Here is a 23,279-nt window from a genome sequence, read left to right as displayed (position 1 = left end):
CCTAAGTTGACATGTTAAATGTGACAGAAATCACATAATAACTACAAATTTTGAGCTGATTATCTAATAATGTATATAATAATGATATGTTACACACCACAAAAAGACCGTATGTCATCCACTACCAGTTTAATCAAAACTAAGGGATATTATTTTGGTCAAAATGTATTTGATTTTGATTTGATTTATGAGTAATGTTGAAATATGTTGCAGCATATACAGAGTATGGAAAGTGTACATCCTTCCTCTGAGAGGAATCTTCTCTCTCTCTCTCTCTTTACGGAGAGTTTAAAGGAGTCCAGAGAGATAACAGCGGGTCCATAACTCTGTATTTGACAGAAGCTATGTACAGGCGAGTTGTTGAGTGTGTAATTCAATGACAGCTGAATCAATAGAAGTATCTGAGGGGACAAGGAGTGCAGCTCCAGTCTGCTGACACTGAGACACAGATCGCGTCCCAATGGGCACCCATATTCCCTATATAGTGCACTGCTTTTGACCAAGGCCTGGTCAAAGCAGTGCCCTGTATCATGAATAGGATGCCGTTTGGGATTCAGTAACACCAGAGAATCTAAGGCACAGGAGAACTGGCAATGCAATTCAGAGCCATCTGGGGTTAGAGAGAAAAACACTACAAAGTTAACGGAGAGGCTTTGGGCTCTTGTTGGTTGTGTGTTACAGAAGGCTGACAGAACATGATTTGTACATGTTAAGGTAAAGTACAATTACACTTAAGCATTTGAGGAAATAGATATTCATTTTTTTTTTTACATGAACAGTGTCGGTCTGTTTTAAAAGACATCAAACCAAATGCATTCTGACTTTGTCTCAGTAGTTCAAGGTATGTTAAAGTCCCAGTCTAACTTTCACTAGTCACTAATCAACACTCAAACACAAAAGCATTTTAGCTACAACAACCCAGAAAGAATGTTCACTAAAGGACAACATTATATACAGTAAATATATACAGTAAATATATATATATATATATATATATATATATATAGAGAGAGAGAGAGAGAGAGAGAGAGAGAGAGAGAGAGAGAGAGAGAGAGAGAGAGAGAGAGAGAGAGAGAAGTTAACATACACCTTAGCAAAATACATTTAAACTCAGTTTTTCACAATTCCTGACATTTACTCCTAGTAAAAATTCCCTGTCTTAGGTCAGTTACGATCACCACTTTATTTTAAGAATGTGAAATGTCAGAATAATAGTAGAGAGAATGATTTATTTCAGCTTTTGTTTTATTCATCACATTCCCAGTGGTCAGAAGTTTACATACACTCAATTATTATTTGGTAGCATTGCCTTTAAATTGTTTAACTTGGGTCAAACGTTTCGGGTAGCCTTCAACAAGCTTCCCACAAAAAGTTGGGTGAATTTTGGCCCATCCCTCCTGACAGAGCTGGTGTAACTGAGTCAGGTTTGTAGGACTCCTTGATCGCACACGTTTTTTCAGTTCTGCCCACATATTTTCTATAGAGTTGAGGTCAGGGCTTTGTGATGGCCACTCCAATACCTTGACTTTGTTGTCCTTAAGCCAACTTTGGAAGTATGCTTGGGGTTTGTCCATTTGGAAGACCCATTTGCGACCAAGCTTTAACTTCCTGACTGATGTCTTGAGATGTTGCTTCAATATATCCACATCATTTTCCTCCCTCATGGTGCCATCTGTTTTGTGAAGTGCACCAGTCCCTCCTGCAGCAAAGCATCCCCACAACATGATGCTGCCACCCCCGTGCTTCACAGTTAGGATGGTTTTCTTCGACTTGCAAGCCTCACTCCTTTTTCCTCCAAACATAACGATGGTCCTTATGGCCAAACAGTTCTATTTTTGTTTCATCAGACCAGAGGACATTTCTCCAAAAAGTACGATCTTTGTCCAAATGTGTAGTTGCAAACCGTAGTCTGGCTGTTTTATGGCTGTTTTAGAGCAGTGGCTTCTTCGTTGCTGAGCGGTCTTTCAGATTATGTCGATATAGGACTCGTTTTACTGTGGATATAGATACTTTTGTACCTGTTTCCTCCAGCATCTTCACAAGGTCCTTTGCTGTTGTTCTGGGATTGATTTGCACTTTTCTCACCAAAATACGTTCATTTCTAGGAGACAGAATATGTCTCCTTCCTGAGCGGTATGACGGCTGCGTGGTCCCATGGTGTTTATACTTGCGTGCTATTGTTTGTACAGATACACGTGGTACCTTCAGGTGTTTGGAAATTGCTCCCAAGGATGAACCAGACTTGTCGAGGTCTACAATTCTTTTTCTGAGGTCTTGGCTGATTTCTTTTGATTTTCCCATGATGTCTAGCAAAGAGGCACTGAGTTTGAAGGTAGGCCTTGAAATACATCCACAGGTACACTTCCAATTGACTCAAATTATGTAAATTAGCCTACCAGAAGCTTCTAAAGCCATGACATCATTTTCTGGAATTTTCCAAGCTGTTTAAAGGCACAGTCAACTTAGTGTATGTAAAGTTCTGACCCACTGGAATTGTGATACAGTGAATTATAAGTGAAAAAATCTGTCTGTAAACAATTGTTGGAGAAATTACCTGTGTCATGCACAAAGTAGATGTCCTAACCGACTTACCAAAACTATAGTTTGTTAACAAGAAATTTGTGGAGTGGTTGAAAAACGAGTTGTAATGACTCCAACCTTGTGTATGTAAATTTCGGACATCAACTGTATATACAGTGCCTTTGGAAAGTATTTAAATTAAGAATTTTCCACATTTGTAACATTATAGCCTTATTCTATAATGGATTAAATAATTTTTCCCCCTCATCAATCTATGCACAATACCCCATAATGACAAAGCAAAAACAGGTTTTAGAATTTTTTTCCCCCAAAATAATATAAAATAAATGGAAATATCACATTTACATAAGTATTCAGACCCTTTACTCAGTACTTTGTTGAAGCACCTTTGGCAGCAATTACATCCTTTAGTCTTCTTGGGTATGACGCTACAAGCTTGGCACACCTGTATTTGGGGAGTTTCTCCCATTCTTCTCTGCAGATCCTCTGTCAGGTTGGATGGGGAGCGTTGCTGCACAGCTATTTTCAGGTCTCTCCAGAGATGTTCGATCACAACGAAGTCTGGGCTCTGGCTGGGCCACTCAAGGACATTCAGAGACTTGTCCCGAAGCCACACCTGCATTGTCTTGGCTGTGGGTCGTTGTCCTGTTGGAAGGTGAACCTTCACCCCAGTCTGAGGTCCTGAGCGCTCTGGAGCATGTTTTCATCAAGGATCTCTCTGTACTTTGCTCTGTTCATCTTTCCCTAGATCCTGACCATTCTCCCAGTCCCTGCCACTGAAAAACATCCCCACAGCATGATGCTGCCTCCACCATGTTTCACCATAGGGATGGTGCCAGGTTTCCTCTAGACATGATGCTTGGCATTCAGGCCAAGGAGTTCAATCACGCTTTCATCAGACCAGAGAATCTTGTTTCTTATGGTCTGAAATTCTTTAGGTGCCTTTTGGCAAACTTCAAGCGGGCTGCAGTAAAAGGTTAATACGTGGTACAGGACTGATTCCCAAACAAATTAAAGCCTTTAAAGTTTATAGCCCCTAATACAGCTGCTGTTCCTGCATTCGAGAACCAGAGAGACCTTGCTGCCGTTATATAATAACGGTTGTGAAATCACCTCGGGACCCGTCTTCGTCTGGTAATAAAACCTCGCTCTCAAAAAAGGGAAATGTTAATTAAGCTTTAATTTAGCAGCCAGCTAGCGACTTGACACTGTGGCAGTGTGATATTGTTGCTGCTGGAGCTCAATTGCATCACATTGTGTTTCTCCTATCCCCCTGAGCTGACCTTGGAGGAGAACAAAACAACAACAACAAACAGAAAGGGGAAGGGCTAAAAAATGAAGCAATATCCAACATCTTGACAAGTAAAGTCCTATAAATAGCGATAACAAACAGAAAAGAAAAAGCCAGATAAAAACCTATCTATCTCAATCTCTTCCTTGGTTCTTATTACAGTGACAAGTCACAACCAATAAAATAGCCAAACGTTGGATTCAAACGTTGGATTCATGATTTTAACAAGTAGATGACAAACAGATACACTTAGGCTTCAATCTGCAAGTGCTCTGGACATATGAAACACATGAACCATGTTTGTGTGGAAGAGTGGAGATCTTGAGAGCTTTAGACAGGATTTAGTTTTGGTTTCTGTTTATCTATTCAAGTATTTGTTTTTCCTCCTGTTTTATTCAAGCTGGAGAGCCAGTGCTGTACATACGTGGGTGTTTGGAAGGGACACTGTCCAAGAGTCTGGAGGCTCCGTGAAGTATAAGAGACTGGTAGAGCCGGCTTAGACAATTTTCAATGTTTTGTATTTTATATAACCAGGGGAAAATGTTGCATTTTTTTGTTGTATTTTACATAACAATGGGGAAATAAATGTTATATAACCAGGGTAAAATGTTTTATTTGTTTGTATTTTTATGTAACCAGGTCGAAATGTAAATTGTTTTGGATTTTATATAACCAGGGGAACATGTATTTTATGTAAGCAGGTAAAAAATGTAAATTAAAAGATTATACAGTATTCACCAAATGTAAATATGTATTTTATGCATTTTTTTCTTTCATAGGAAATCACCTAATGACCAAACAAAAAATGTGTTGTTGCCACTGACTTAGGTACTTTTATTATGAATAAAAAGAGCCCTTTTATTGTGGCTCCTAGCAGCAGGTGTGTGTTTGTGTGTGTGTTTGTGTGTGTGTTTGTGTGTGTGTGTTGTGTGTGTGTGTGTGTGTGTGTGTGTGGTTGTGTGTGTGTGTGGTTGTGTGTGTGTGTGTGTGTGTGTGTGTGTGTGTGTGTGTGTGTGTGTGTGTGTGTGTGTGTGTGTGTGTGTGTGTGTGTGTGTGTGTGTGTGTGTGTGTGTGTGTGTGTGTGTGTGTGTGTGTGTGTGTGTGTGTGTGTGTGTGTGTGTGTGTGTGTGTGTGTGTGTGTGTGTGTATGTGTGTGTGTGTGTATGTGTGTGTGTGTGTCTGGTTGTGTGTGTGTGTGTGTGTGTGTGTGTGTGTGTGTGTGTGTGTGTGTGTGGTGTGTGTGTGTGTGTGTGTGTGTGTGTGTGTGTGTGTGTGTGTGTGTGTGTGTGTGTGTGTGGTAGTGTGTGTGTGTGTGTGTGGTAGTGTGTGTGTGTGTGTGTGTGTGTGTGTGTGTGTGTGTGTGTGTGTGTGTGTGTGTGGTTGTGTGTGTGTGTGTGTGTGTGTGTGTGTGGTTGTGTGTGTGGTTGTGTGTGTGTGTGTGTGTGTGTGGTTGTGAGTGTGTGTGTGTGTGTGTGTGTGTGTGTGTGTGTGCGTGTGTGTGCGATTAACAGGAAGGACATGTTGTGTTTTTGCCTGGTGGGTAGAGAGGCGTAGAGATACACAGCGGTGGGAGTTCAAGAGCCATGTATCCGGTCCAAGACCTTGGGAGGCACTGAGGCAATATCGACACGGGGAGATGAGTCACCTCACAAACTGAGACTAACACCAGAGAGACAGAGAGGGAATGGGGTAGAGTGGAGGAAGGGGGCAGGAAGGTAGGGACCCAGCTAACAACAAAAATTCCCACAACATTAGAAAACGTTCCCTGAAGAGTCTCATTAGAGTCATTAACTAACGTTTTCATGGGAATGTTCCCATGATGTGCATGGAATTTTTCTAAGAGACCCTTAATGTCAAATAGAACTTACCCGGGAAATGTGGTTACCATGTTCTCAGAAATTAAGATTATTTTCTAGACACGATTCATGGAAATGTTTGCAAGAACATTCATGTGTCCAGTTTTCTGTGGCTTGGGAATATTCCAGAAATGTCTCCCCAAACATACACAGAACACGGTTGCTATGTTCTCAGAACATAAGATATCAGCGTTCTAGACACGTTTCATGGGAACATTGTCAGAACATGTATGTGTCATTATTGGCATTATTAATGACGTTAACATATTTTGCTAAGAATGTGAGAGTAGGGTGATTCCTCTAGCCGGTCTCAAACCCAGGAACACAAGCCAAAATGACAGACACCCTTACCACTGGCACAGTAAGGGATATCTCTAGGGAATGTGCTTATTGGGCCAGTATAGCTAGGCCCTGTCCTGTCCTTTAGGCAGTTGTGTAAAGTAAATCTGAAACGACTTGATAGGGGAAAGGGTGAGTGCACATTGAAGTAAATCTGAGCTCTGTTTTAAAGCCCATGGTGATTCAGGAGTATCATTAAAACTGAATAATTGTATTTATTTATTTCACCTTTATTTAACTAGGCATGTCAGTTAAGAATAAATTCTTATTTTCAATGACGGCCTAGGAACAGTGGGTTAACTGCCTTGTTCAGGGGCAGAACGACAGATATTTACCTTGTCAGCTCGGGGATTCGATCTTGCAACCTTTGTTTGTATTTTATGTAACCAGGTGAAAATGTAAAATGTTTTGTATTTTATGTAACCAGGGGAACATTTATTTTATGTGACCAGGTAAAAAATGTAAATGAAAAGATTATACAGTATGTTTGGATGGACGTTGATGGAATATTCTCTTAACCCACAAAAGACTGGACACATTACCTTTCATTTTGTCCCGTCCCATGAAAAATGTCTAGAACATGTCTAGAACATTAATATTGTATATTCTGAGAACATGGTAACCACTATGTTCTGTTCTCCAAAATGGAATACCAAAAGATGCTAAAGGTTTTTGTTAAAATAGATAGAATGTTCCACTAATTGAAAACTGGACACTTAAAACAGGTAAAATAAAAAAATAAAAACATTCTCTCTCTCTATAATTGTTAGCTGGGGAGGGATGGAGTGAGGTAGGGGAGGGTGAGAGAAAAGGGAGAGAGCGAGAGAGAAAGGGAGAGAGGGATTAGCTAGCTGGGTTAGCTAGGTGTGAATCAAAAGCCTCCCCTCTCACTGAGAGATGGCCTAGGCTTAGCCATCCTCTGCTGCATCGTAGCCAAAGGGAAGTATGGCAGCAAATTGCCACTGATATGTCTGAGGAAAGTCACCGTTTTAGATCCACCATCATCCACACTCTAATGCATCTGTGGCAGTAAGCTGTCATCACGGCGGTCAAACTATGGACTGTGGTACAACTGAAAATTATCCCGTTGTGAAACTAAGTAAGGAATAATTATTAAAGAGGCGTTCTATGGAATATCCTGAACGGCGTGGAAGGTGTGTCCCTCAATAATTATTGATTACACCTTTTATACCTGTAACGCCCTGGCCATAGAGAGGAGTTTTTGTTCTTTATTTTGGTTAGGCCAGGGTGTTACATTGGGTGGGCGTTCTATGTTCATTTTTCTATGTTTTTGTATTTCTTTGTTTTGGGCCGTGTGTGTGGTTCCCAATCAGGCACAGCTGTAGTTCGTTGTTGCTGATTGGGAGTCACACATAAGGAGCCTGGTTTTCCTTTGGGTTTTTGTGGGTGATTGTTTTCTGTTTAGAGTTAATCCTGACAGGACTGTTTTGCTGTCGTCTTTTGTTTATTTTTGTAGTGTTCTCTTTTTCAATTAAAATTCTAATGATGAACACATCCTCCGCTGCACCTTGGTCTAATTCTGACGACGGCCGTTACAATACCATGGCTATACTTTAGCACATTTGCCTCTAGAAATGTGTTAAACAACCACTGGGGGAGTTAGCAAGTTTACTCCGTAGCTACAGTACAGGAGTTGCTGTGGTAACCAAACAAACACATTTGGTAACGTAGCTAACCAAAACATCAGTCCTAGCTTGAAATTATGAAAATTGAATTCAACAATACAAATAATGTTTTCAATTCGACTTTTGCTTTCAAAAAGCAGCTTAAACGTCGAACACGTAAACATTAACTATAGTCATTGAATTCTACCGTGCAAATACACTGTGCATTATAGTGCAAAAAAATGCACACTCTAGAATGCCCTTCAAGCCAATCAGAAACAAGTATTCAACAATGCCATGGTATAAACTACTTTATAAACTGGGTGGTTCGAGCCCTAAATTCTGATTGGCTGACCTCCGTGGTATATTAGACCGTATACAACAGTTTTGACAAAACATTTAATTTTACTGCTCTAATTACGTTGGTAACCAGTTTATTATAGCAATAAGGCACCTTGGGGCTTTGTGATATATGGCCAATATACCACGGTTAACGTCTGTTCTTAAGCACAACGCAGTGTGGAGTTCCTGGACACAGCCCTAGCCGTGGTATATCTGCTATGTATCGCAAACCCCAGAGGTGCCTGTTATTCCACCTCTAAAATAGGACTTTGTGCTAACGCATTACTTTGACTTAACCTGCTTATATTCTTTAAAGCGGCAATCTGTTATCGCTACATCCACTTTTTTTACTTTTAAATTAATTATATATATACTCTATCACACACTATCACACACTATCACACTCTATATATATATATATATATATATATATATATATATATATATATATATATATATATATATATATATATATATATATATATATATACCCACTGATTCTTGAAGAAAATATGAATTATGAATGAGCTTAGTTCAACTGTCGTACCCCATCAGAACCCAAAAGATAAACTTGCTTTGCTTCATCCTCCCAAGTGTTGCAGTGGTCTAAGCAACAGGGGTCACTACAGTCCCTGGTTCGAATCCAGGCAGGATCCCATCCAGCTGTGATTTGGGAGTCCGGGTTTGTCCGGGGTAGGCCGTCATTTAAAATAAGAATTTGTTCTTAACTGACTTGCCTAGTTCAATATAATAAATAAAAAGTGGTTTGTAAACAATGTAATTGAAAACAAACATTGTATAGCCTCAAAACATGGGTGCAACTTCACAAGGTCAGTCCTTGCATCTGTAGCTCTGTCTTTGAATTTCAAAGGGGTTACATTTCCCCAGCCTCATCTCTCAGCTGTTTACCAAATCAGTGGCGGGATGTCAGCTTTGTTATTAGTTGAACTGCAGATTACCCCTTTAAATCACTCAATAAAAATAATACTTTTTCTTTGTTACTTGTTGTGTTTGTTGTTTTTGTGTGGATGATAAACAACATCTCAATGTACAATAGGGACTGTGAAATGACACTCACTATCACACTCTATCACACTCTATCACACACTATCACACACTATCACACACTATCACACACTATCACACTCTATCAAACTCTATCACACACTAACACACTCTATCACACACTATCACACACTATCACACACTATCACACACTATCACACTCTAACACACACTATCACACACTATCACACTCTATCACACTATCACACTCTATCACACTCTATGACACACTATCACACACTATCACACACTATCACACTCTAACACACACTATCACACACTATCACACTCTATGACACACTATCACACTCTATCACACTCTATCACACACTATCACACTATCACACTCTATCACACTCTATCACACTCTATCACACACTATCACACTCTATCACACACTATCACACTCTAACACACTATCACACTATCACACTCTAACACACTATCACACTATCACACACTATCTACACACACATCATTATTCTATTGTTTGTGTATCATTGCATTTTACGTTTGTGTGGCTATTATTGTCTATCGGTGTATCAGTGTTTTGTTACTTGTCGTGTTTTTGTGTGGATCCCAGAAAGATTTGTTACATTTCCCCAGCCTCATCTCTCAGCTGTTTACCAAATCAGTGGCGGGATGTCAGCTTTGTTATTAGTTGAACTGCAGATTACCCCTTTAAATCACTCAATAAAAATAATACTTTTTCTTTGTTACTTGTTGTGTTTGTTGTTTTTGTGTGGATGATAAACAACATCTCAATGTACAATAGGGACTGTGAAATGACACTCACTATCACACTCTATCACACTCTATCACACACTATCACACACTATCACACACTATCACACTCTATCAAACTCTATCACACACTAACACACTCTATCACACACTATCACACACTATCACACTCTATCACACTCTATCACACTATCACACTCTATCACACTCTAACACACACTATCACACACTATCACACTCTATCACACTCTATCACACTCTATCACACACTATCACACTCTATCACACTCTATCACACTATCACACTCTATCACACTCTATCACACACTAACACACTCTATCACACACTATCACACACTATCACACTATATGACACACTATCACACACTATCACACTCTATCACACACTATCACACACTATCACACACTATCACACTCTAACACACACTATCACACACTATCACACTCTATCACACTCTATCACACTATCACACTCTATCACACTCTATGACACACTATCACACACTATCACACACTATCACACTCTAACACACACTATCACACACTATCACACTCTATCACACTCTATGACACACTATCACACTCTATCACACACTATCACACTATCACACTCTATCACACTCTATCACACTCTATCACACACTATCACACTCTAACACACTATCACACTATCACACTCTAACACACTATCACACTATCACACACTATCTACACACACATCATTATTCTATTGTTTGTGTATCATTGCATTTTACGTTTGTGTGGCTATTATTGTCTATCGGTGTATCAGTGTTTTGTTACTTGTCGTGTTTTTGTGTGGATCCCAGAAAGATTTGCTGCTAATGGTGTTCCGAATAAACCAATAATACTGGAAAACACTGTAGAAACCTGGAGGAGACAGCGGCCATTTTAGTGACAGCTAGACCTCTGAAGGTCATTTGTAGCAGTGAAACAGCATGTGGGGTGTTTGACAAGCCTTGCTTGCAGGAGATTTAATGCATCTCATTGTAAAATAGACTGACTAAATTTACACCACATGTCCGCCATCATTTTTTTTTTGTAATCTCTCTCAGCAACTCTTTAGATGAAATATTCAACAGCACTTTATCTCCAAGACAAATCTCCTCCACATTGCATTTTCTCTCTGTCTTACAACCTCCACAAACAACTACTCTGATAATGCCTTTCTCTCCGACTGCATGTTATCAGAAAGTCAACTTAACACGGATGTTGTATTCATTATAGTGTACTGCAGAGTGGCAAACAAAGACTCACACATCTGAAACAAAAAGAGAATCGAGAAAGAGGAATACTTTATATTTTTATTTTTTTTCATTTTATTTATTTTTACCTCAACATCATTCTGTTGACAAAACGTAAGTAAAAACATAGTTATATCTAAATAATGATGATAATGCATAAGGGTAACTTGCACTATAAAATCAGAATTGTATCTTACAATAAATCCTGCAAGTGGATTATAAATATGGCAAATTTACAACATGTACAACATTTTTATTTTTAAAGCAAGTAGAATTAGTTGCAGAACTGTAGAACAGTTTTTTCACCCCAGCATCAGTTTATATCTACCGTATTACAATTACATGGAGAAGGCCTATGGGGAGCATTGCAACCACTTGGTAAGCATATTTAGGTACATAATCGATCAGGGGCTATGTGATTATAAAGACACTGTCACTTTTTATCTAATGTATAAAATCTAACTCATAACACATGTAACCCTACCTTGTCCATATTAGGACAGCCACAGCTCAAACTCAGTCTTTCAATGCATAATCTACTTGCCAAATAAAGTTTTTGTTGGGGGGGGCTTTGTCCGAAACTACGGAGGAATGCTGTACAATAGAGTGTTACGTGAATGAATTGTCATCCTTTAGGAAACAAAAATGACTGTAGAGTGAAACTCTTCCACACGTACCGTTGCACTAAAAAAACTTACTGTGCTTCTGTTCATGTTTAATTGAACTAGTATTGCATGTAATGCCCTAAAGGTAGACTATTGAAGCACTTCACTAGCAAAAATACAGTCGAGAGAACACTCTAATAATTAATCTGCTTCAGACTGTGGTTTAATATGCACACGTCCTAATTCCGTAGTTATGCTTGATTGTCACTCTAAAGGAAATATTTCTGGATAATATTGTATGAATGAAAATCACTTATCACTCTGAATAGGCTACTACAGAAGCCTTTCCATTGCTAAAGCAGGTTTGGGATGTTACGTGAAGAAAACACTGCTCTATGTACTAGATGAAATTGACAGCAACTTATTTTGTTGTTGTTGTTGCTTTCGCCCCGTTTGAAATAAGAGTTGCAAGTAAAACAACAACAAACCAAAAAAGACGATTGAAAGCTATACTTCCTGCAGTGGCATGTTAGGTGATGACGTCGTCAAAACATGTGCAGCAATGAGATGAAAGTGGGATGTGATGTCATCAAAACATGGGCTGTAGAGGGATGACAGTGGGATGTGATGAAATCAAAACATGGGCTGTAGACGGATGACAGTGGGATGTGATGAAATCAAAACATGGGCTGTAGACGGATGACAGTGGGATGTGATGAAATCAAAACATGGGCTGTAGAGGGATCAAAGTGGTATGTGATGTCATCAAAACATGGGCTGTAGAGGGATGACAGTGGGATGTGATGTCATCAAAACATGGGCTGTAGAGGGATGACAGTGGGATGTGATGAAATCAAAACATGGGCTGTAGAGGGATGACAGTGGGATGTGATGTCATCAAAACATGGGCTGTAGACGGATGACAGTGGGATGTGATGAAATCAAAACATGGGCTGTAGAGGGATGACAGTGGGATGTGATGTCATCAAAACATGGGCTGTAGACGGATGACAGTGGGATGTGATGAAATCAAAACATGGGCTGTAGAGGGATGACAGTGGAATGTGATGTCATCAAAACATGGACTGTAGACGGATCAAAGTGGTATGTGATGTCATCAAAACATGGGCTGTAGAGGGATGACAGTGGGATGTGGGTGTGGCTGCAGCATGGAGGGGAACATGGCTGGACGGGGCATGGCGTGGAATGTCACCGACATTGGGGGGTGGTGGTGTAAATTGGGTGGGGCCATTACCGAGAGCTGCGGTGGTGAGGTCACAAATGGAGAGGGGTAGGGGCCAGAGGGACACATTTCTGCCCCCATGGGCAGGCTGCTGACTGGGACCGGAAGAACATGGGGTAAGAGAGTTGGTTGGGGGTGAGGAGGGAGGAAGGCTGCACGGTGGTGATGTTGGTGGTGGAGGATGGTGTGTCGGATAGTGATAGACCTGGTTGGCATGGGGGACATGGGGGATGGAGACAGGTGGACGGGGTGGAGCATGGGAGGACAGGAGGGGGATACCGCGACAGGAGACCCAGACAGAACTTGCTTCATCTTTCCAGAGAACGCCTGATGTTGCTGATGGTGGTGGAGAACGTGCCTGTGGGTCTGGATCTGAAACAGACCGCAGACGGAAACATGGTGCTGCGGACGGAAACATGCTGGTCTGTGATTGTGGTAGGGACTAGCTGTAACGTTAGTACCTCCAGGTCTCAGGCTCTCCATGAAACCTCTCTCGTCCTGAACCCTAACCCCAGGATGAAACCTCTGAATCTGGGTAGGCTGGGGGCTGTGGCACTCCTGTTGGGTGGGGTGGCTCCGGGAACTGTGCTGACACGACTTGTCCAGACTCGTCTTCTGTCTGTGAAACATCTGAGGGATGGACGGTGGGATGATCTCTCTCACACCCAGTGGACTGACCTGGGCAGCCACTGCCACCGTTTGCCTTGTTATACAATCTTGTCCTATGTTACCCATTCCTATATGATGTACCATGATCGGGAGAGAAACAGTGGAAGAGTTTGGGAGGCAATTAGCGCTGTTTTTGTTTTCATTAGTAATACCGATTATTTCTGCGGGATTTGAGGGATCTCTTACAGGCCCAGGTTGAGAGGGAGAGAAGGAACATTCTTCTTTCATGCTGGGAACATTGTTCTGAAACTGAAACCGAGGAGAGCTTCCCATTGGCTTACTGTTGTGCTCTACAGCTGGCTGACTCAGGGAACTACAGCTGGCCAGTGGACCTTTTACCACAAGGTATTCAACAGCTGTATTCACTAGATTCTCACTCTGGACGTTCAGCTTACATCTGTCAACAGACAGTACATCCAGAGGAGGTTCTGCCATGTGAACATTGTGACCTACAGGAAGGTCTGAGATGTGAACATTGTGACCTACAGGAAGGTCTGAGATGTGAACATTGTGACCTACAGGAAGGTCTGAGATGTGAACATTGTGACCTACAGGAGGTTCTGCCATGTGAACATTGTGACCTACAGGAAGGTCTGAGATGTGAACATTGTGACCTACAGGAAGGTCTGAGATGTGAACATTGTGACCTACTGGAAGGTCTGAGATGTGAACATTGTGACCTACAGGAGGTTCTGCCATGTGAACATTGTGACCTACAGGAAGGTCTGAGATGAGAACTTTGTGACCTACAGGAAGGTCTGAGATGAGAACATTGTGACCTACAGGAGGGTCTGAGATGAGAACATTGTGACCTACAGGAAGGTCTGAGATGAGAACATTGTGACCTACAGGAAGGTCTGAGATGAGAACATTGTGACCTACAGGAGGGTCTGAGATGTGAGGAGTATAACTGGACCCTCTCTGTCTCTTTCTCTGTCTCCCCTCCCCACCACAGGAAACACAGCCAGACCAACCAGACCCCTCCTCACCCATTGAACCATCTGGCCCATTGGACTCTTCCACAGTTGACTGACACTGGGTACATAGGACTGGCCCATTGGGCTCTACCATTACAGCTGGCTGACACTGAGTCCATGGACCCTGGAGGTCAAGGCCCTGCTCCTTATCAGCCAGAGACATTGATGCTGTCCGTTTCCTTTTCAGGGCCCTGCTCTCACACAAGTCTTCAGCAAGCCTCTTGGGTGAAAGGGCCATGCTTAGTTTTTGGGTAACGGTGACTAAACTCTCTGGTGCCGTGACTGTCATCACTCTGCTTGGGTTTTGTCTAACAACCCCAGGAGGTTTCTCAGGGCAAGGGGTGTCGTTGTGACTCTGTGAGCTCTTTGAGCCATGCCCTGCAGTGTTTCTCTGTTCCGTTGATGGATGGAACGGGTCTCTCCTGACGCTCCTCCCCAACACCTTTTCATCCGAGAGGCTGAGGCTGCCCGCTGAGCCGTTTACTCTGCCTGCTGTTTCCTGTCTTCTTCTCTCCTCCTCCTCCCTCTTCCTCTCCACAACCCGCTCCCTCTCCCTCTCCACCACACGCTTCCTTTCCCTGTCCTCGGCGGCAAAGGGAGCAGCGCAGCCACTGTCCTCAGCCGATTGCTTTGACTTCTCTAATGGCTGCACTTGCTGTGAAGTGGGGACTCTAAATTGGCTATCAAGTCCTTCCCAACACTCAGACCGTCTCTGAAATGTGTTGCATTTCTCTGCATTGCTCTCCAACTCTCCATCCGTCTCCCTCTCTCTGTGGTGCTCCTCTTCTTCCTCATCCCCTCCTCTCATCCCCCTCCTCCTCCTCCTCCCCTTCTTCTTGTGGCTCCTGTAATGGCGCCTGTCTCTGGATTTCCATTTCTCGCCACCTGCTGCTCTCTTCTCAGATTGAGTCCTACCTTTTGAGTGCCTACTATATCCCCCACTGCTGTGTCTCTTAAGTCGCAAGCTGCAGCTTTCTGTGTCTGTGTCACTCGTGTGGTGCTCACATATGAGACAATCCTTCCTCTCCACTGCCTCCCTGCCATCTCTGATAGGGCTATGATGGTTTGGGCCAGAGCAGGCCTTGTTGTTGTGCTTGTTGTCAACATCTGTTGGTTCCTCAGCGCAGACAGAGGTTGAGCTGATACACAAAGCCACAGATAACTTACTATGACTGTCACCAACACTAACCTTCGCCCTGCTCTGCCATTGCTGCGAGGCCCTAAAGTCAAAATGGAGGGGGTTGCAGCTGTAGGAGAGACAGGGCTCTGTCTTGGTGAAGGTCAACATCTCTGTAGGCCACTGGAGAACAGTGTTTCCATCTCTGCTGAGCACAGAGAAGAAGGGCTGGCTGGGCTTGGTGAAAGGACAAGACAGGGTCTTCACCACCACCGTAATGTCTTCTCCTTTCTGTTCCTCTCTCACAGTCCCAGGACACTGAGAGGACTGAGAGGAGGAGGAGCCGTTCTCAGGGGGACCATCAGAACCGGAGACGACCTCAGAAGAGAAACTGCTAATGGAGGAGTCCTCTTCCCCACAGACACTCTCCTCTACTTTATGAGCTTGTTGGTGTTTGCTTGTTTCCGGCTCGGCCTCTGTTGGGCTGTTTCTCTGAGTTTCCTCAGAGTTCTGTCTATCTAGTACTGTGTCTGGGTCGTCTGGGGATGCAGGTAATTGGGAGACGGAGGACACATAAGGTTTGGCCATATCCTCAGAGTTAACTAGCACAGAACACAAATCTGAGGCCTGTGGTGGCATCGGGATGTCAGACCTGGCTAGTGCATCTGATGACCTCTGGCTCCACTCACTAAAACTAACACTGTTTGGGCTGAGATCACCAGGCTGAGTGATAGCCTCCACAGTCCCATGACCCAGTCCCTTTTCCTCTGCAGTAGGAGAGTCCAGAATGTTCAACTCAACAAGGGGCGTTCTGAGCTTCTGTCTTCTGAGACATTCTTTGGAACCCTCCTCTGTGTTGTCACAGAACACGGCGGCCGAAGATTTCAGCTTCACGGATGCTTTCTTTGGGAAGGAGAATGAGAATGCTATTTTGTGCCTGTTGTAAGTCTGTTTCTTGGCCTTTCCCGTGTAAGGCCAGTATAGTGTTTTCTGGGTCTTGTTGTTGGTGGCATGGCCAGTGCTGGTGTGGTTGTGGGTTCCTGTCTCCAGAACTGTAGAGTTGTTGGTCTCCTCTGAAGATCCATCGGTACCGCTGTCTCTGAAACTGCCCTCCACTGCCACCGTAGTGGACTTGAACTTGGGGCCACTGCCTGGAGCGCTGAAACATAGAGAAATAAACATTTGAATTCATATTTGCAAGTCCATATTCATTTGTGCATGGAACTCAATTGCTATGGGCCAATCACTTAAATGATATCAATGCTCATGATTCATGTATCTCAAGCAAGGACTCATCCCTAGACATCTGAATTTCCCCATTACATCGAAACGATATACAGTGTTTATTAAAAAGGTAGGCTTACACAGTGGGAAAATCTGGTTGAAATTACTTAATTATAATCAGTTTACAATCAGAACTTTTATGTCAAATTTTCTGACTCCAACGTCACATGTCAAGACTCAGGATCCTCCTATACATTATCTGTGACAGATCACACTTCAACCAATAATCTGTGATGAATCATATCCTGGAATGTTCTGGGACATATGTACCCACCAATGGACCTCTCTGCGTTGTTCGGCAAGCTCATGTATCCTCCGGAGTGCTCTCTCCTGTTTCCGCTCATCCTTCCTGGTCTTAGAGGCCACGTTCCGGGCAAACTCTCTCTGCTTCAGCTCCTTCAGCCTCTGTGGAAGTCAGAACAGATCGTTAATATCTCTAAGGTTGCGTACCTAACGGCACCCTATTCCACTATAGTGGAATGGTTTTAGCCAGGGCCAAGTAGTGCACTATATCACAAAGGCATAAATCGTAAATTGGCCTGTTAATATCTCACCAAACAATCTACATCTAATCTAGCACTATATAAGGGGAATGTCTAAAAGGATGCATCTATTTGAAATATCTCTACGTGTCGAGAGGAGCAAAAGTTTCAAGTTTTACTGACAACCTGAAATGTCACCTAAAACCCTCACACACTTTTACAGATGCACAATTGAGAGCATCCTGTGGTGCTGTATCACCGCCGGGTATGGCAACTGCACCATCCGTAACCGCAGGGCTCTTCAGAGGGTGGTGCGGTCAGCCCAACGCATCACTGGGGGGCACACTGCCTGCCCTCCAGGACGTTTACAGCACCCGGTGTTACAGGAAAGCCAAGAAGATCAAGAAGGACCTCAGCCACTCGAGTCACGGCTGGTTCACCCCGCTACCATCCAGATGGCAGAGACAATACAGGTGCATCAAAGCTGAGACTGAGAGACTGATAATCAGCTTCTATCTACAGGCCATCTGTCTGTTAAACAGTCATCACTAGCCAGCCTCCACCCAGTACCCTGTCCGGAACTGTCTTTGAAATGGCAGCCCAAATAAATGCTTCACAGAGTTCAAGTAACAGACCCATCTCAACATCAACTGTTCAGAAGAGACTACGTGAATCAGGCCTTCATGGTCGAATTGCTGCAAAGAAACCACTACTAAAGGACACCAATATGAAGAAGAGACATGCTTGTGCCAAGAACCACAAGCAATGGACATTAGACCGGAAGCAATGGACATTAGACCGGTGGAAATCTGTCCTTTGGTCTGATGAGTCCAAGTTTGAGATTTTTGGTCCAACCATGGTGTCTTTGTGAGATGCAGAGTAGGTGAAAGGATGCATGTGTGGTTCCCACTGTGAAGCATGGAGGAGGAGGTGTGATGGTGTGGGGTTGCTTTGCTGGTGACACTGTCAGTGATTTTTTTGAGAATTCAAGGCACAATTAACCAGCATGGTTACCACAGCATTCTGCAGCGATACACTATCCCATATAGTTTGCGCTTAGTGGGAGTTTAATTTGCTTTTCAATAGGATAATGACCCAAAACACACCTCCAGGCTGTGTAAGGGCTATATGACCAATAAGGAGAGTGATGGAGTGCTGCATCAGATGACCTGACCTCCACAATCACCTGACCTCAAACCAATTGAGATGGTTTTTGATGAGTTGGACTGCAGAGTGAAGGAAAAGCAGCCAACAAGTGCTCAGCATATGTGGGAACTCCTTCAAGATTGTTGGAAAATTGTTCCAGGTGAAGCTGGTTAAGAGAATGCCAAGAGTGTGCAAAGCTGTCATCAAGGCAAAGGGTGGCTACTTTGAAGAATCTCAAATATAAAATACTTTTGATTTGTTTAACACTTTTTTGCTTACTACATGATTCCATATGTGTTATTTCATAGTGTTGACGTCATCACTATTATTCTACAATGTAGAAAATAGTAAAAAATAAAGAAAAACCCTTGAAATAGTAGGTATGTCCAAACTTTTGACTTGTACTTTATATGCTATATTCTAGTCATGGCTCCTCCTATATAATTTATAAAAAATAGTCTGGATTACATGTGTATAATTAGTTTTCATTGCAAGGTATTACTGCATTGATGGAGCTAAAAACACAAGCATTTCGCTGCACCTGCGATAACATCTGCAAATCTGTGTACACAAACCAATAAACTATGAGTAAATCTTTAAATCTGTGTACACAAACCAATAAACTATGAGTAAATCTCTAAATCTGTGTAGGGACACTAATTTGTGACTCCTCTCCGTAACGTCTAAGTGACAAAGCTGCTTGAATAATAATCCTCAGACAGAGAGGCTTCTTTCTCATTTTACATTCTAGTCATTTAGTAGACGCTCTTATCCAGAGCGATTTACAGCATACATTTTCATGCTTTTTTTTGTCAATATTCCTAAACTCTACAACCCAAAGTATTTTTAACAGACTGTATGTGTATCTATCTTGGTATGTCGTGCATTCAACAATATAATGCACTAGCAGGACAGATTAAAATTATTCTTCAGAACTATGGAAGGTAATAAAGGTGTTTTGCTGTTAAACTTCATCAAAAATATATTTTTTCGCACAAATTAAAACTGGCTTCAGATAATGCAGCTCCATGAAATTGTTTTCAGATTAATTTCTTAGATTAAACTCTGATTTTAATTTTAATTTTGATTCCCCGTCTACAGGGATTTGCGTTTCTGAGGGCCGGGAGGGGGAGGGATGGAAAAAAGTATTTTCCTATAGTTAATCTCACAGTGGGTTGATTGAAAAGAAATGAAAGTGGATAGTTCCCTATTGGAAGTTATAATTATTGAATAGATGTATCCACAAACAAATGAACAAACACTATATGTTTTAGTAGGTTATTAAATGTTACCTAAACATTGCATTCCTTAAGTAGTAAACCCTGCCATCCAGGACCTCTACAATGCCAGAGAAGAAAAAAATTCAGAACCCTTGACTTTTTCAACATTTTGCTACATTACAGCCTTATTCTAAAATAGATTAAACAGTTTTTCCTCCTCATCAATCTACACACAATACCCTATATTGACAAAGCAAAAACAGCTTTTAGAATTTTTTTACTACTTTATTAGAAATAAAAAACTGCAATAATACTCAGTATTTTGTTGAAGAACCTTTGGCAGTGATTACAGCATCAAGTCTTCTTGGATATGACGCTACAAGCTTGGCACACCTGTATAAAGGGAGTTTCTCCCTTTCTTTTCTGCAGATCCTCTCAACCGCAGGGCTCTCCAGAGGGTGGTGCGGTATACGTAACGCATCACCGGGGACAAACTACCTGCCCTCCAGGCCACCTACAGCACCCGATGTCACAGGAAGGCCAAAAAGATCATCAACGACAACAACCACCCGAGCCACTGCCTGTTCACCCCGTTAACATCCAGAAGGCGAGGTCAGTACAGGTGCATCAAAGCTGGGACCGAGAGACTGAAAAACAACTTCAATCTCAAGGCCATCAGACTGTTATTAAACAGCCATCACTAAGACAGAGGCTGCTTCATACATACAGACTCAAATCATTGGCCACTTTAATAAATTGATCACTAGTCACTTTAAATAATGCCACTTTAATGTTTACATATCTTACATTACTAATCTCATATGCATATACTGTATTTGTCACATCTGTGTGTAGAGAAGGACCAAGGCGCAGCGTGCTCTGAGTTCCACATTTTATTATAGTGAAACTTTACAACCAACAACAACCAACAACAACAAAAAAGAAACAACCAACAAACCGTGACGACAGCGGTGCACTGACTCAAAATAAGATCCCACAAACAACAGGTGGGAAAAGGCTGCCTAAATATGATCCCCAATCAGAGACAACGAGATACAGCTGCCTCTGATTGGGAACCATATCAGGCCAACATAGAAATACAGAACTAGAGTACCCACCCTAGTCACACCCTGACCTAACCAAAATAGAGAATAAAAAGGATCTCTAAGGTCAAGGCGTGACAGTATTTTATACCATCTATTGCACCTTGCCTATTCCGCTCGGTCATCGTTCATCCCCCCCAAAAAAATGTTTTATCGGTCACATACAGATGGTTAGCAGATGTTAATACTAGTGTAGCAAAATGCTTGTGCTTCTAGTTCTAACAATTCTACAACACCTACCTAATACACATAAAACTAAGTAAAAGGATGGAATATGAAATATATATATATATATATATATAAATACATGGATGAACGTTGACCGAGCAGCATTGGCAAGATGGAATAGATGGTATAGAATGCAGTATATACATACGAGATGAATAATGTAAAATATGTAAACATTATTAAAGTGGCCAAGGATTTCGGGTCTGTATGTAGGCAGCAGCCTCTCTGTGTCAGTGATGGCTGTTAAACAGTCTGATGGCCTTGCGATAGAAGCTGTTTTCAGTCTCTTGGTCCCATCATTGATGATGCACCTGTACTGACCTCCCCTTCTGGATGGTAGCGGGGTGAACAGGCAGTGGCTCGGGTGGTTGGTGTCCTTGATGATCTTTTTGGCCTTCCTGTGACATCGGGCGCTGTAGGTGTCCTAGAGGGCAGGTATTGCTCCCGGTGATGCATTGTGCAGACCGCACCACCCTCTGGAGAGCCTTGTGGTTGTGGGCGGTGCAGTTGCCGTACCAGGCGGTGATACAACCCAACAGGATGCTCTCAATTGTGCTTCTGTAAAAGTTTGTGAGGGTTTTAGGTGACAAGCCACATTTCTTCAGCCTCGGTTGAAGAGGCGCTGTTGCGCCTTCTGCACCACGCTGTCTGTGTGGGTGGACCATTTCAGTTTGTCCGTGATGTATACACCAAGGAACTTAAAACTTTCCACCTTCTCCAGTGCTGTCCATTCGATGTGGATAGGGGGGTGCTCACTCTGCTGTTTCCTGAAGTCCACGATCATCTTTTTGTTTTGTTGATGTTGAGTGAGACTTTGTTTTCATGACACCACACTCCAAGTGCCCTCACCTCCTCCCTGCAGGCTGTCTCGACGTTGTTGGTAATCAAGCCCACTACTGTTGTGTCGTCTGCAAACTTGATGATTGAGTTGGAGGCATGCATGGCCACGCAGTCATGGGTGAACAGGGAGTACAGGAGGGGGCTGAGCACACACCCTTGTGGGGCCCCAGTGTTGAGGTCCAGCGAAGTGGAGATGTTGTTTCCTACTTTTACCACCTGGGGGCGTCCGGTCAGGAAGTTAAAGACTCAATTGCACAGGACGGGGTTGAGACCCAGGGCCTCAAGCATCATGATGAGCTTGGAGGGTACTATGGTGTTGAATGCTGAGCTGTAGTCGATGAACAGCATGGTGCAGGTGATATGATCCTTGACTAGTCTCTCAAAGCACTTCATGATGACAGAAGTGAGTGCTATGGGGTAGTTGTAGTGGTGGTGGTGTTGGTAGTGGTGGTGACAGTGTGGGAGGTGGTGGTGATCATGGTAGTGGTGGTGGTGGTAGGGGTGGTGGTGGCAGGGGTGGTGGTGGTGGTGAGGTGGTAGAGGTGGTGGTAGTGGTGGTGGTGGTGAGGTGAGGTGGTGTTGGTGGTGGTGGTAGTGGAGGTGGTAGTGGTGGTGGTGATAGTGGTGGTAGTGGTGTTGGTAGTGGTGGTGGTGGTAATGGTGGTGGTGGTAATGGTGGTAGTGGTGGTGGTGGTGGTAATGATGGTGGTGGTGGTGTTGAGGTGAGGTGGTGGTAGAGGTGGTGGTGGTAGTGGTGGTGAGGTGAGGTGGTGTTGGTGGTGGTGGTAGTGGTGGTGGTGGTGGTGGTAATGGTGGTGGTGGTGGTAGTGGTGCTAGTGGTGGTGGTGGTAATGATGGTGGTGGTGTGGTAGTGGTGATCGTGGTAATGGTGTTGGTGGTGGTGGTGGTAATGGTGGTGGTGGTGGTGATCATGGTAATGGTGGTGGTGGTGGTGGTAGAGGTGGTAGTGGTGTTGAGGTGAGGTGGTGGTAGAGGTGGTGGTGGTGGTAGTGGTGGTGAGGTGAGGTGGTTTTGGTGGTTTTGGTGGTAGTGGTGGTGGTGGTGGTGGTGGTGGTGGTGGTGGTAGTGGTGGTGAGGTGGTAGAGGTGGTGGTAGTGGTGGTAGTGGTGGTGGTGAGGTGGTAGAGGTAGTGGTAGTGGTGGTAGTGGTGGTGGTAGTGGTGGTGAGGTGAGGTGGTGTTGGTGGTGGTGGTCGTGGTGGTGGTAGTGGAGGTGGTGGTGGTGGTGTTGGTGGTGGTGGTAGTGGAGGTGGTGGTGGT

General features: G+C 43.1%; 1 protein-coding gene across 2 annotated transcripts in view; it reads right to left on the bottom strand.

Moving 5' to 3' along the window:
- Positions 1–11,170: 11,170 nt before the first annotated feature.
- The window catches only part of LOC106582504 (zinc finger protein 804A), a 147,342-nt gene continuing 135,233 nt past the window's right edge, over positions 11,171–23,279 (bottom strand). Inside the window, exons 3-5 of one of the 2 annotated variants that reach the window (XM_045704891.1) lie at positions 17,256–17,386; positions 14,482–16,856; positions 11,171–14,448 (exon numbers count right to left, since the gene is read on the bottom strand). In XM_045704891.1, coding sequence (XP_045560847.1) covers positions 12,809–14,448; positions 14,482–16,856; positions 17,256–17,386 — 4,146 coding nt within the window. In that variant the 3' untranslated portion in view covers positions 11,171–12,808. Of the gene's footprint in view, positions 16,857–17,255; positions 17,387–23,279 lie in introns of both variants that reach the window. The other variant, XM_045704890.1, reaches the window with a different exon arrangement.

This window comes from Salmo salar, chromosome ssa21, assembly GCF_905237065.1.
Source record: "Salmo salar chromosome ssa21, Ssal_v3.1, whole genome shotgun sequence".
NCBI lineage: Eukaryota > Metazoa > Chordata > Actinopteri > Salmoniformes > Salmonidae > Salmo > Salmo salar.
The sequence above is the reverse complement of the archived record's forward strand: the minus strand, read 5'-3'. Positions and strand labels throughout refer to the sequence as shown.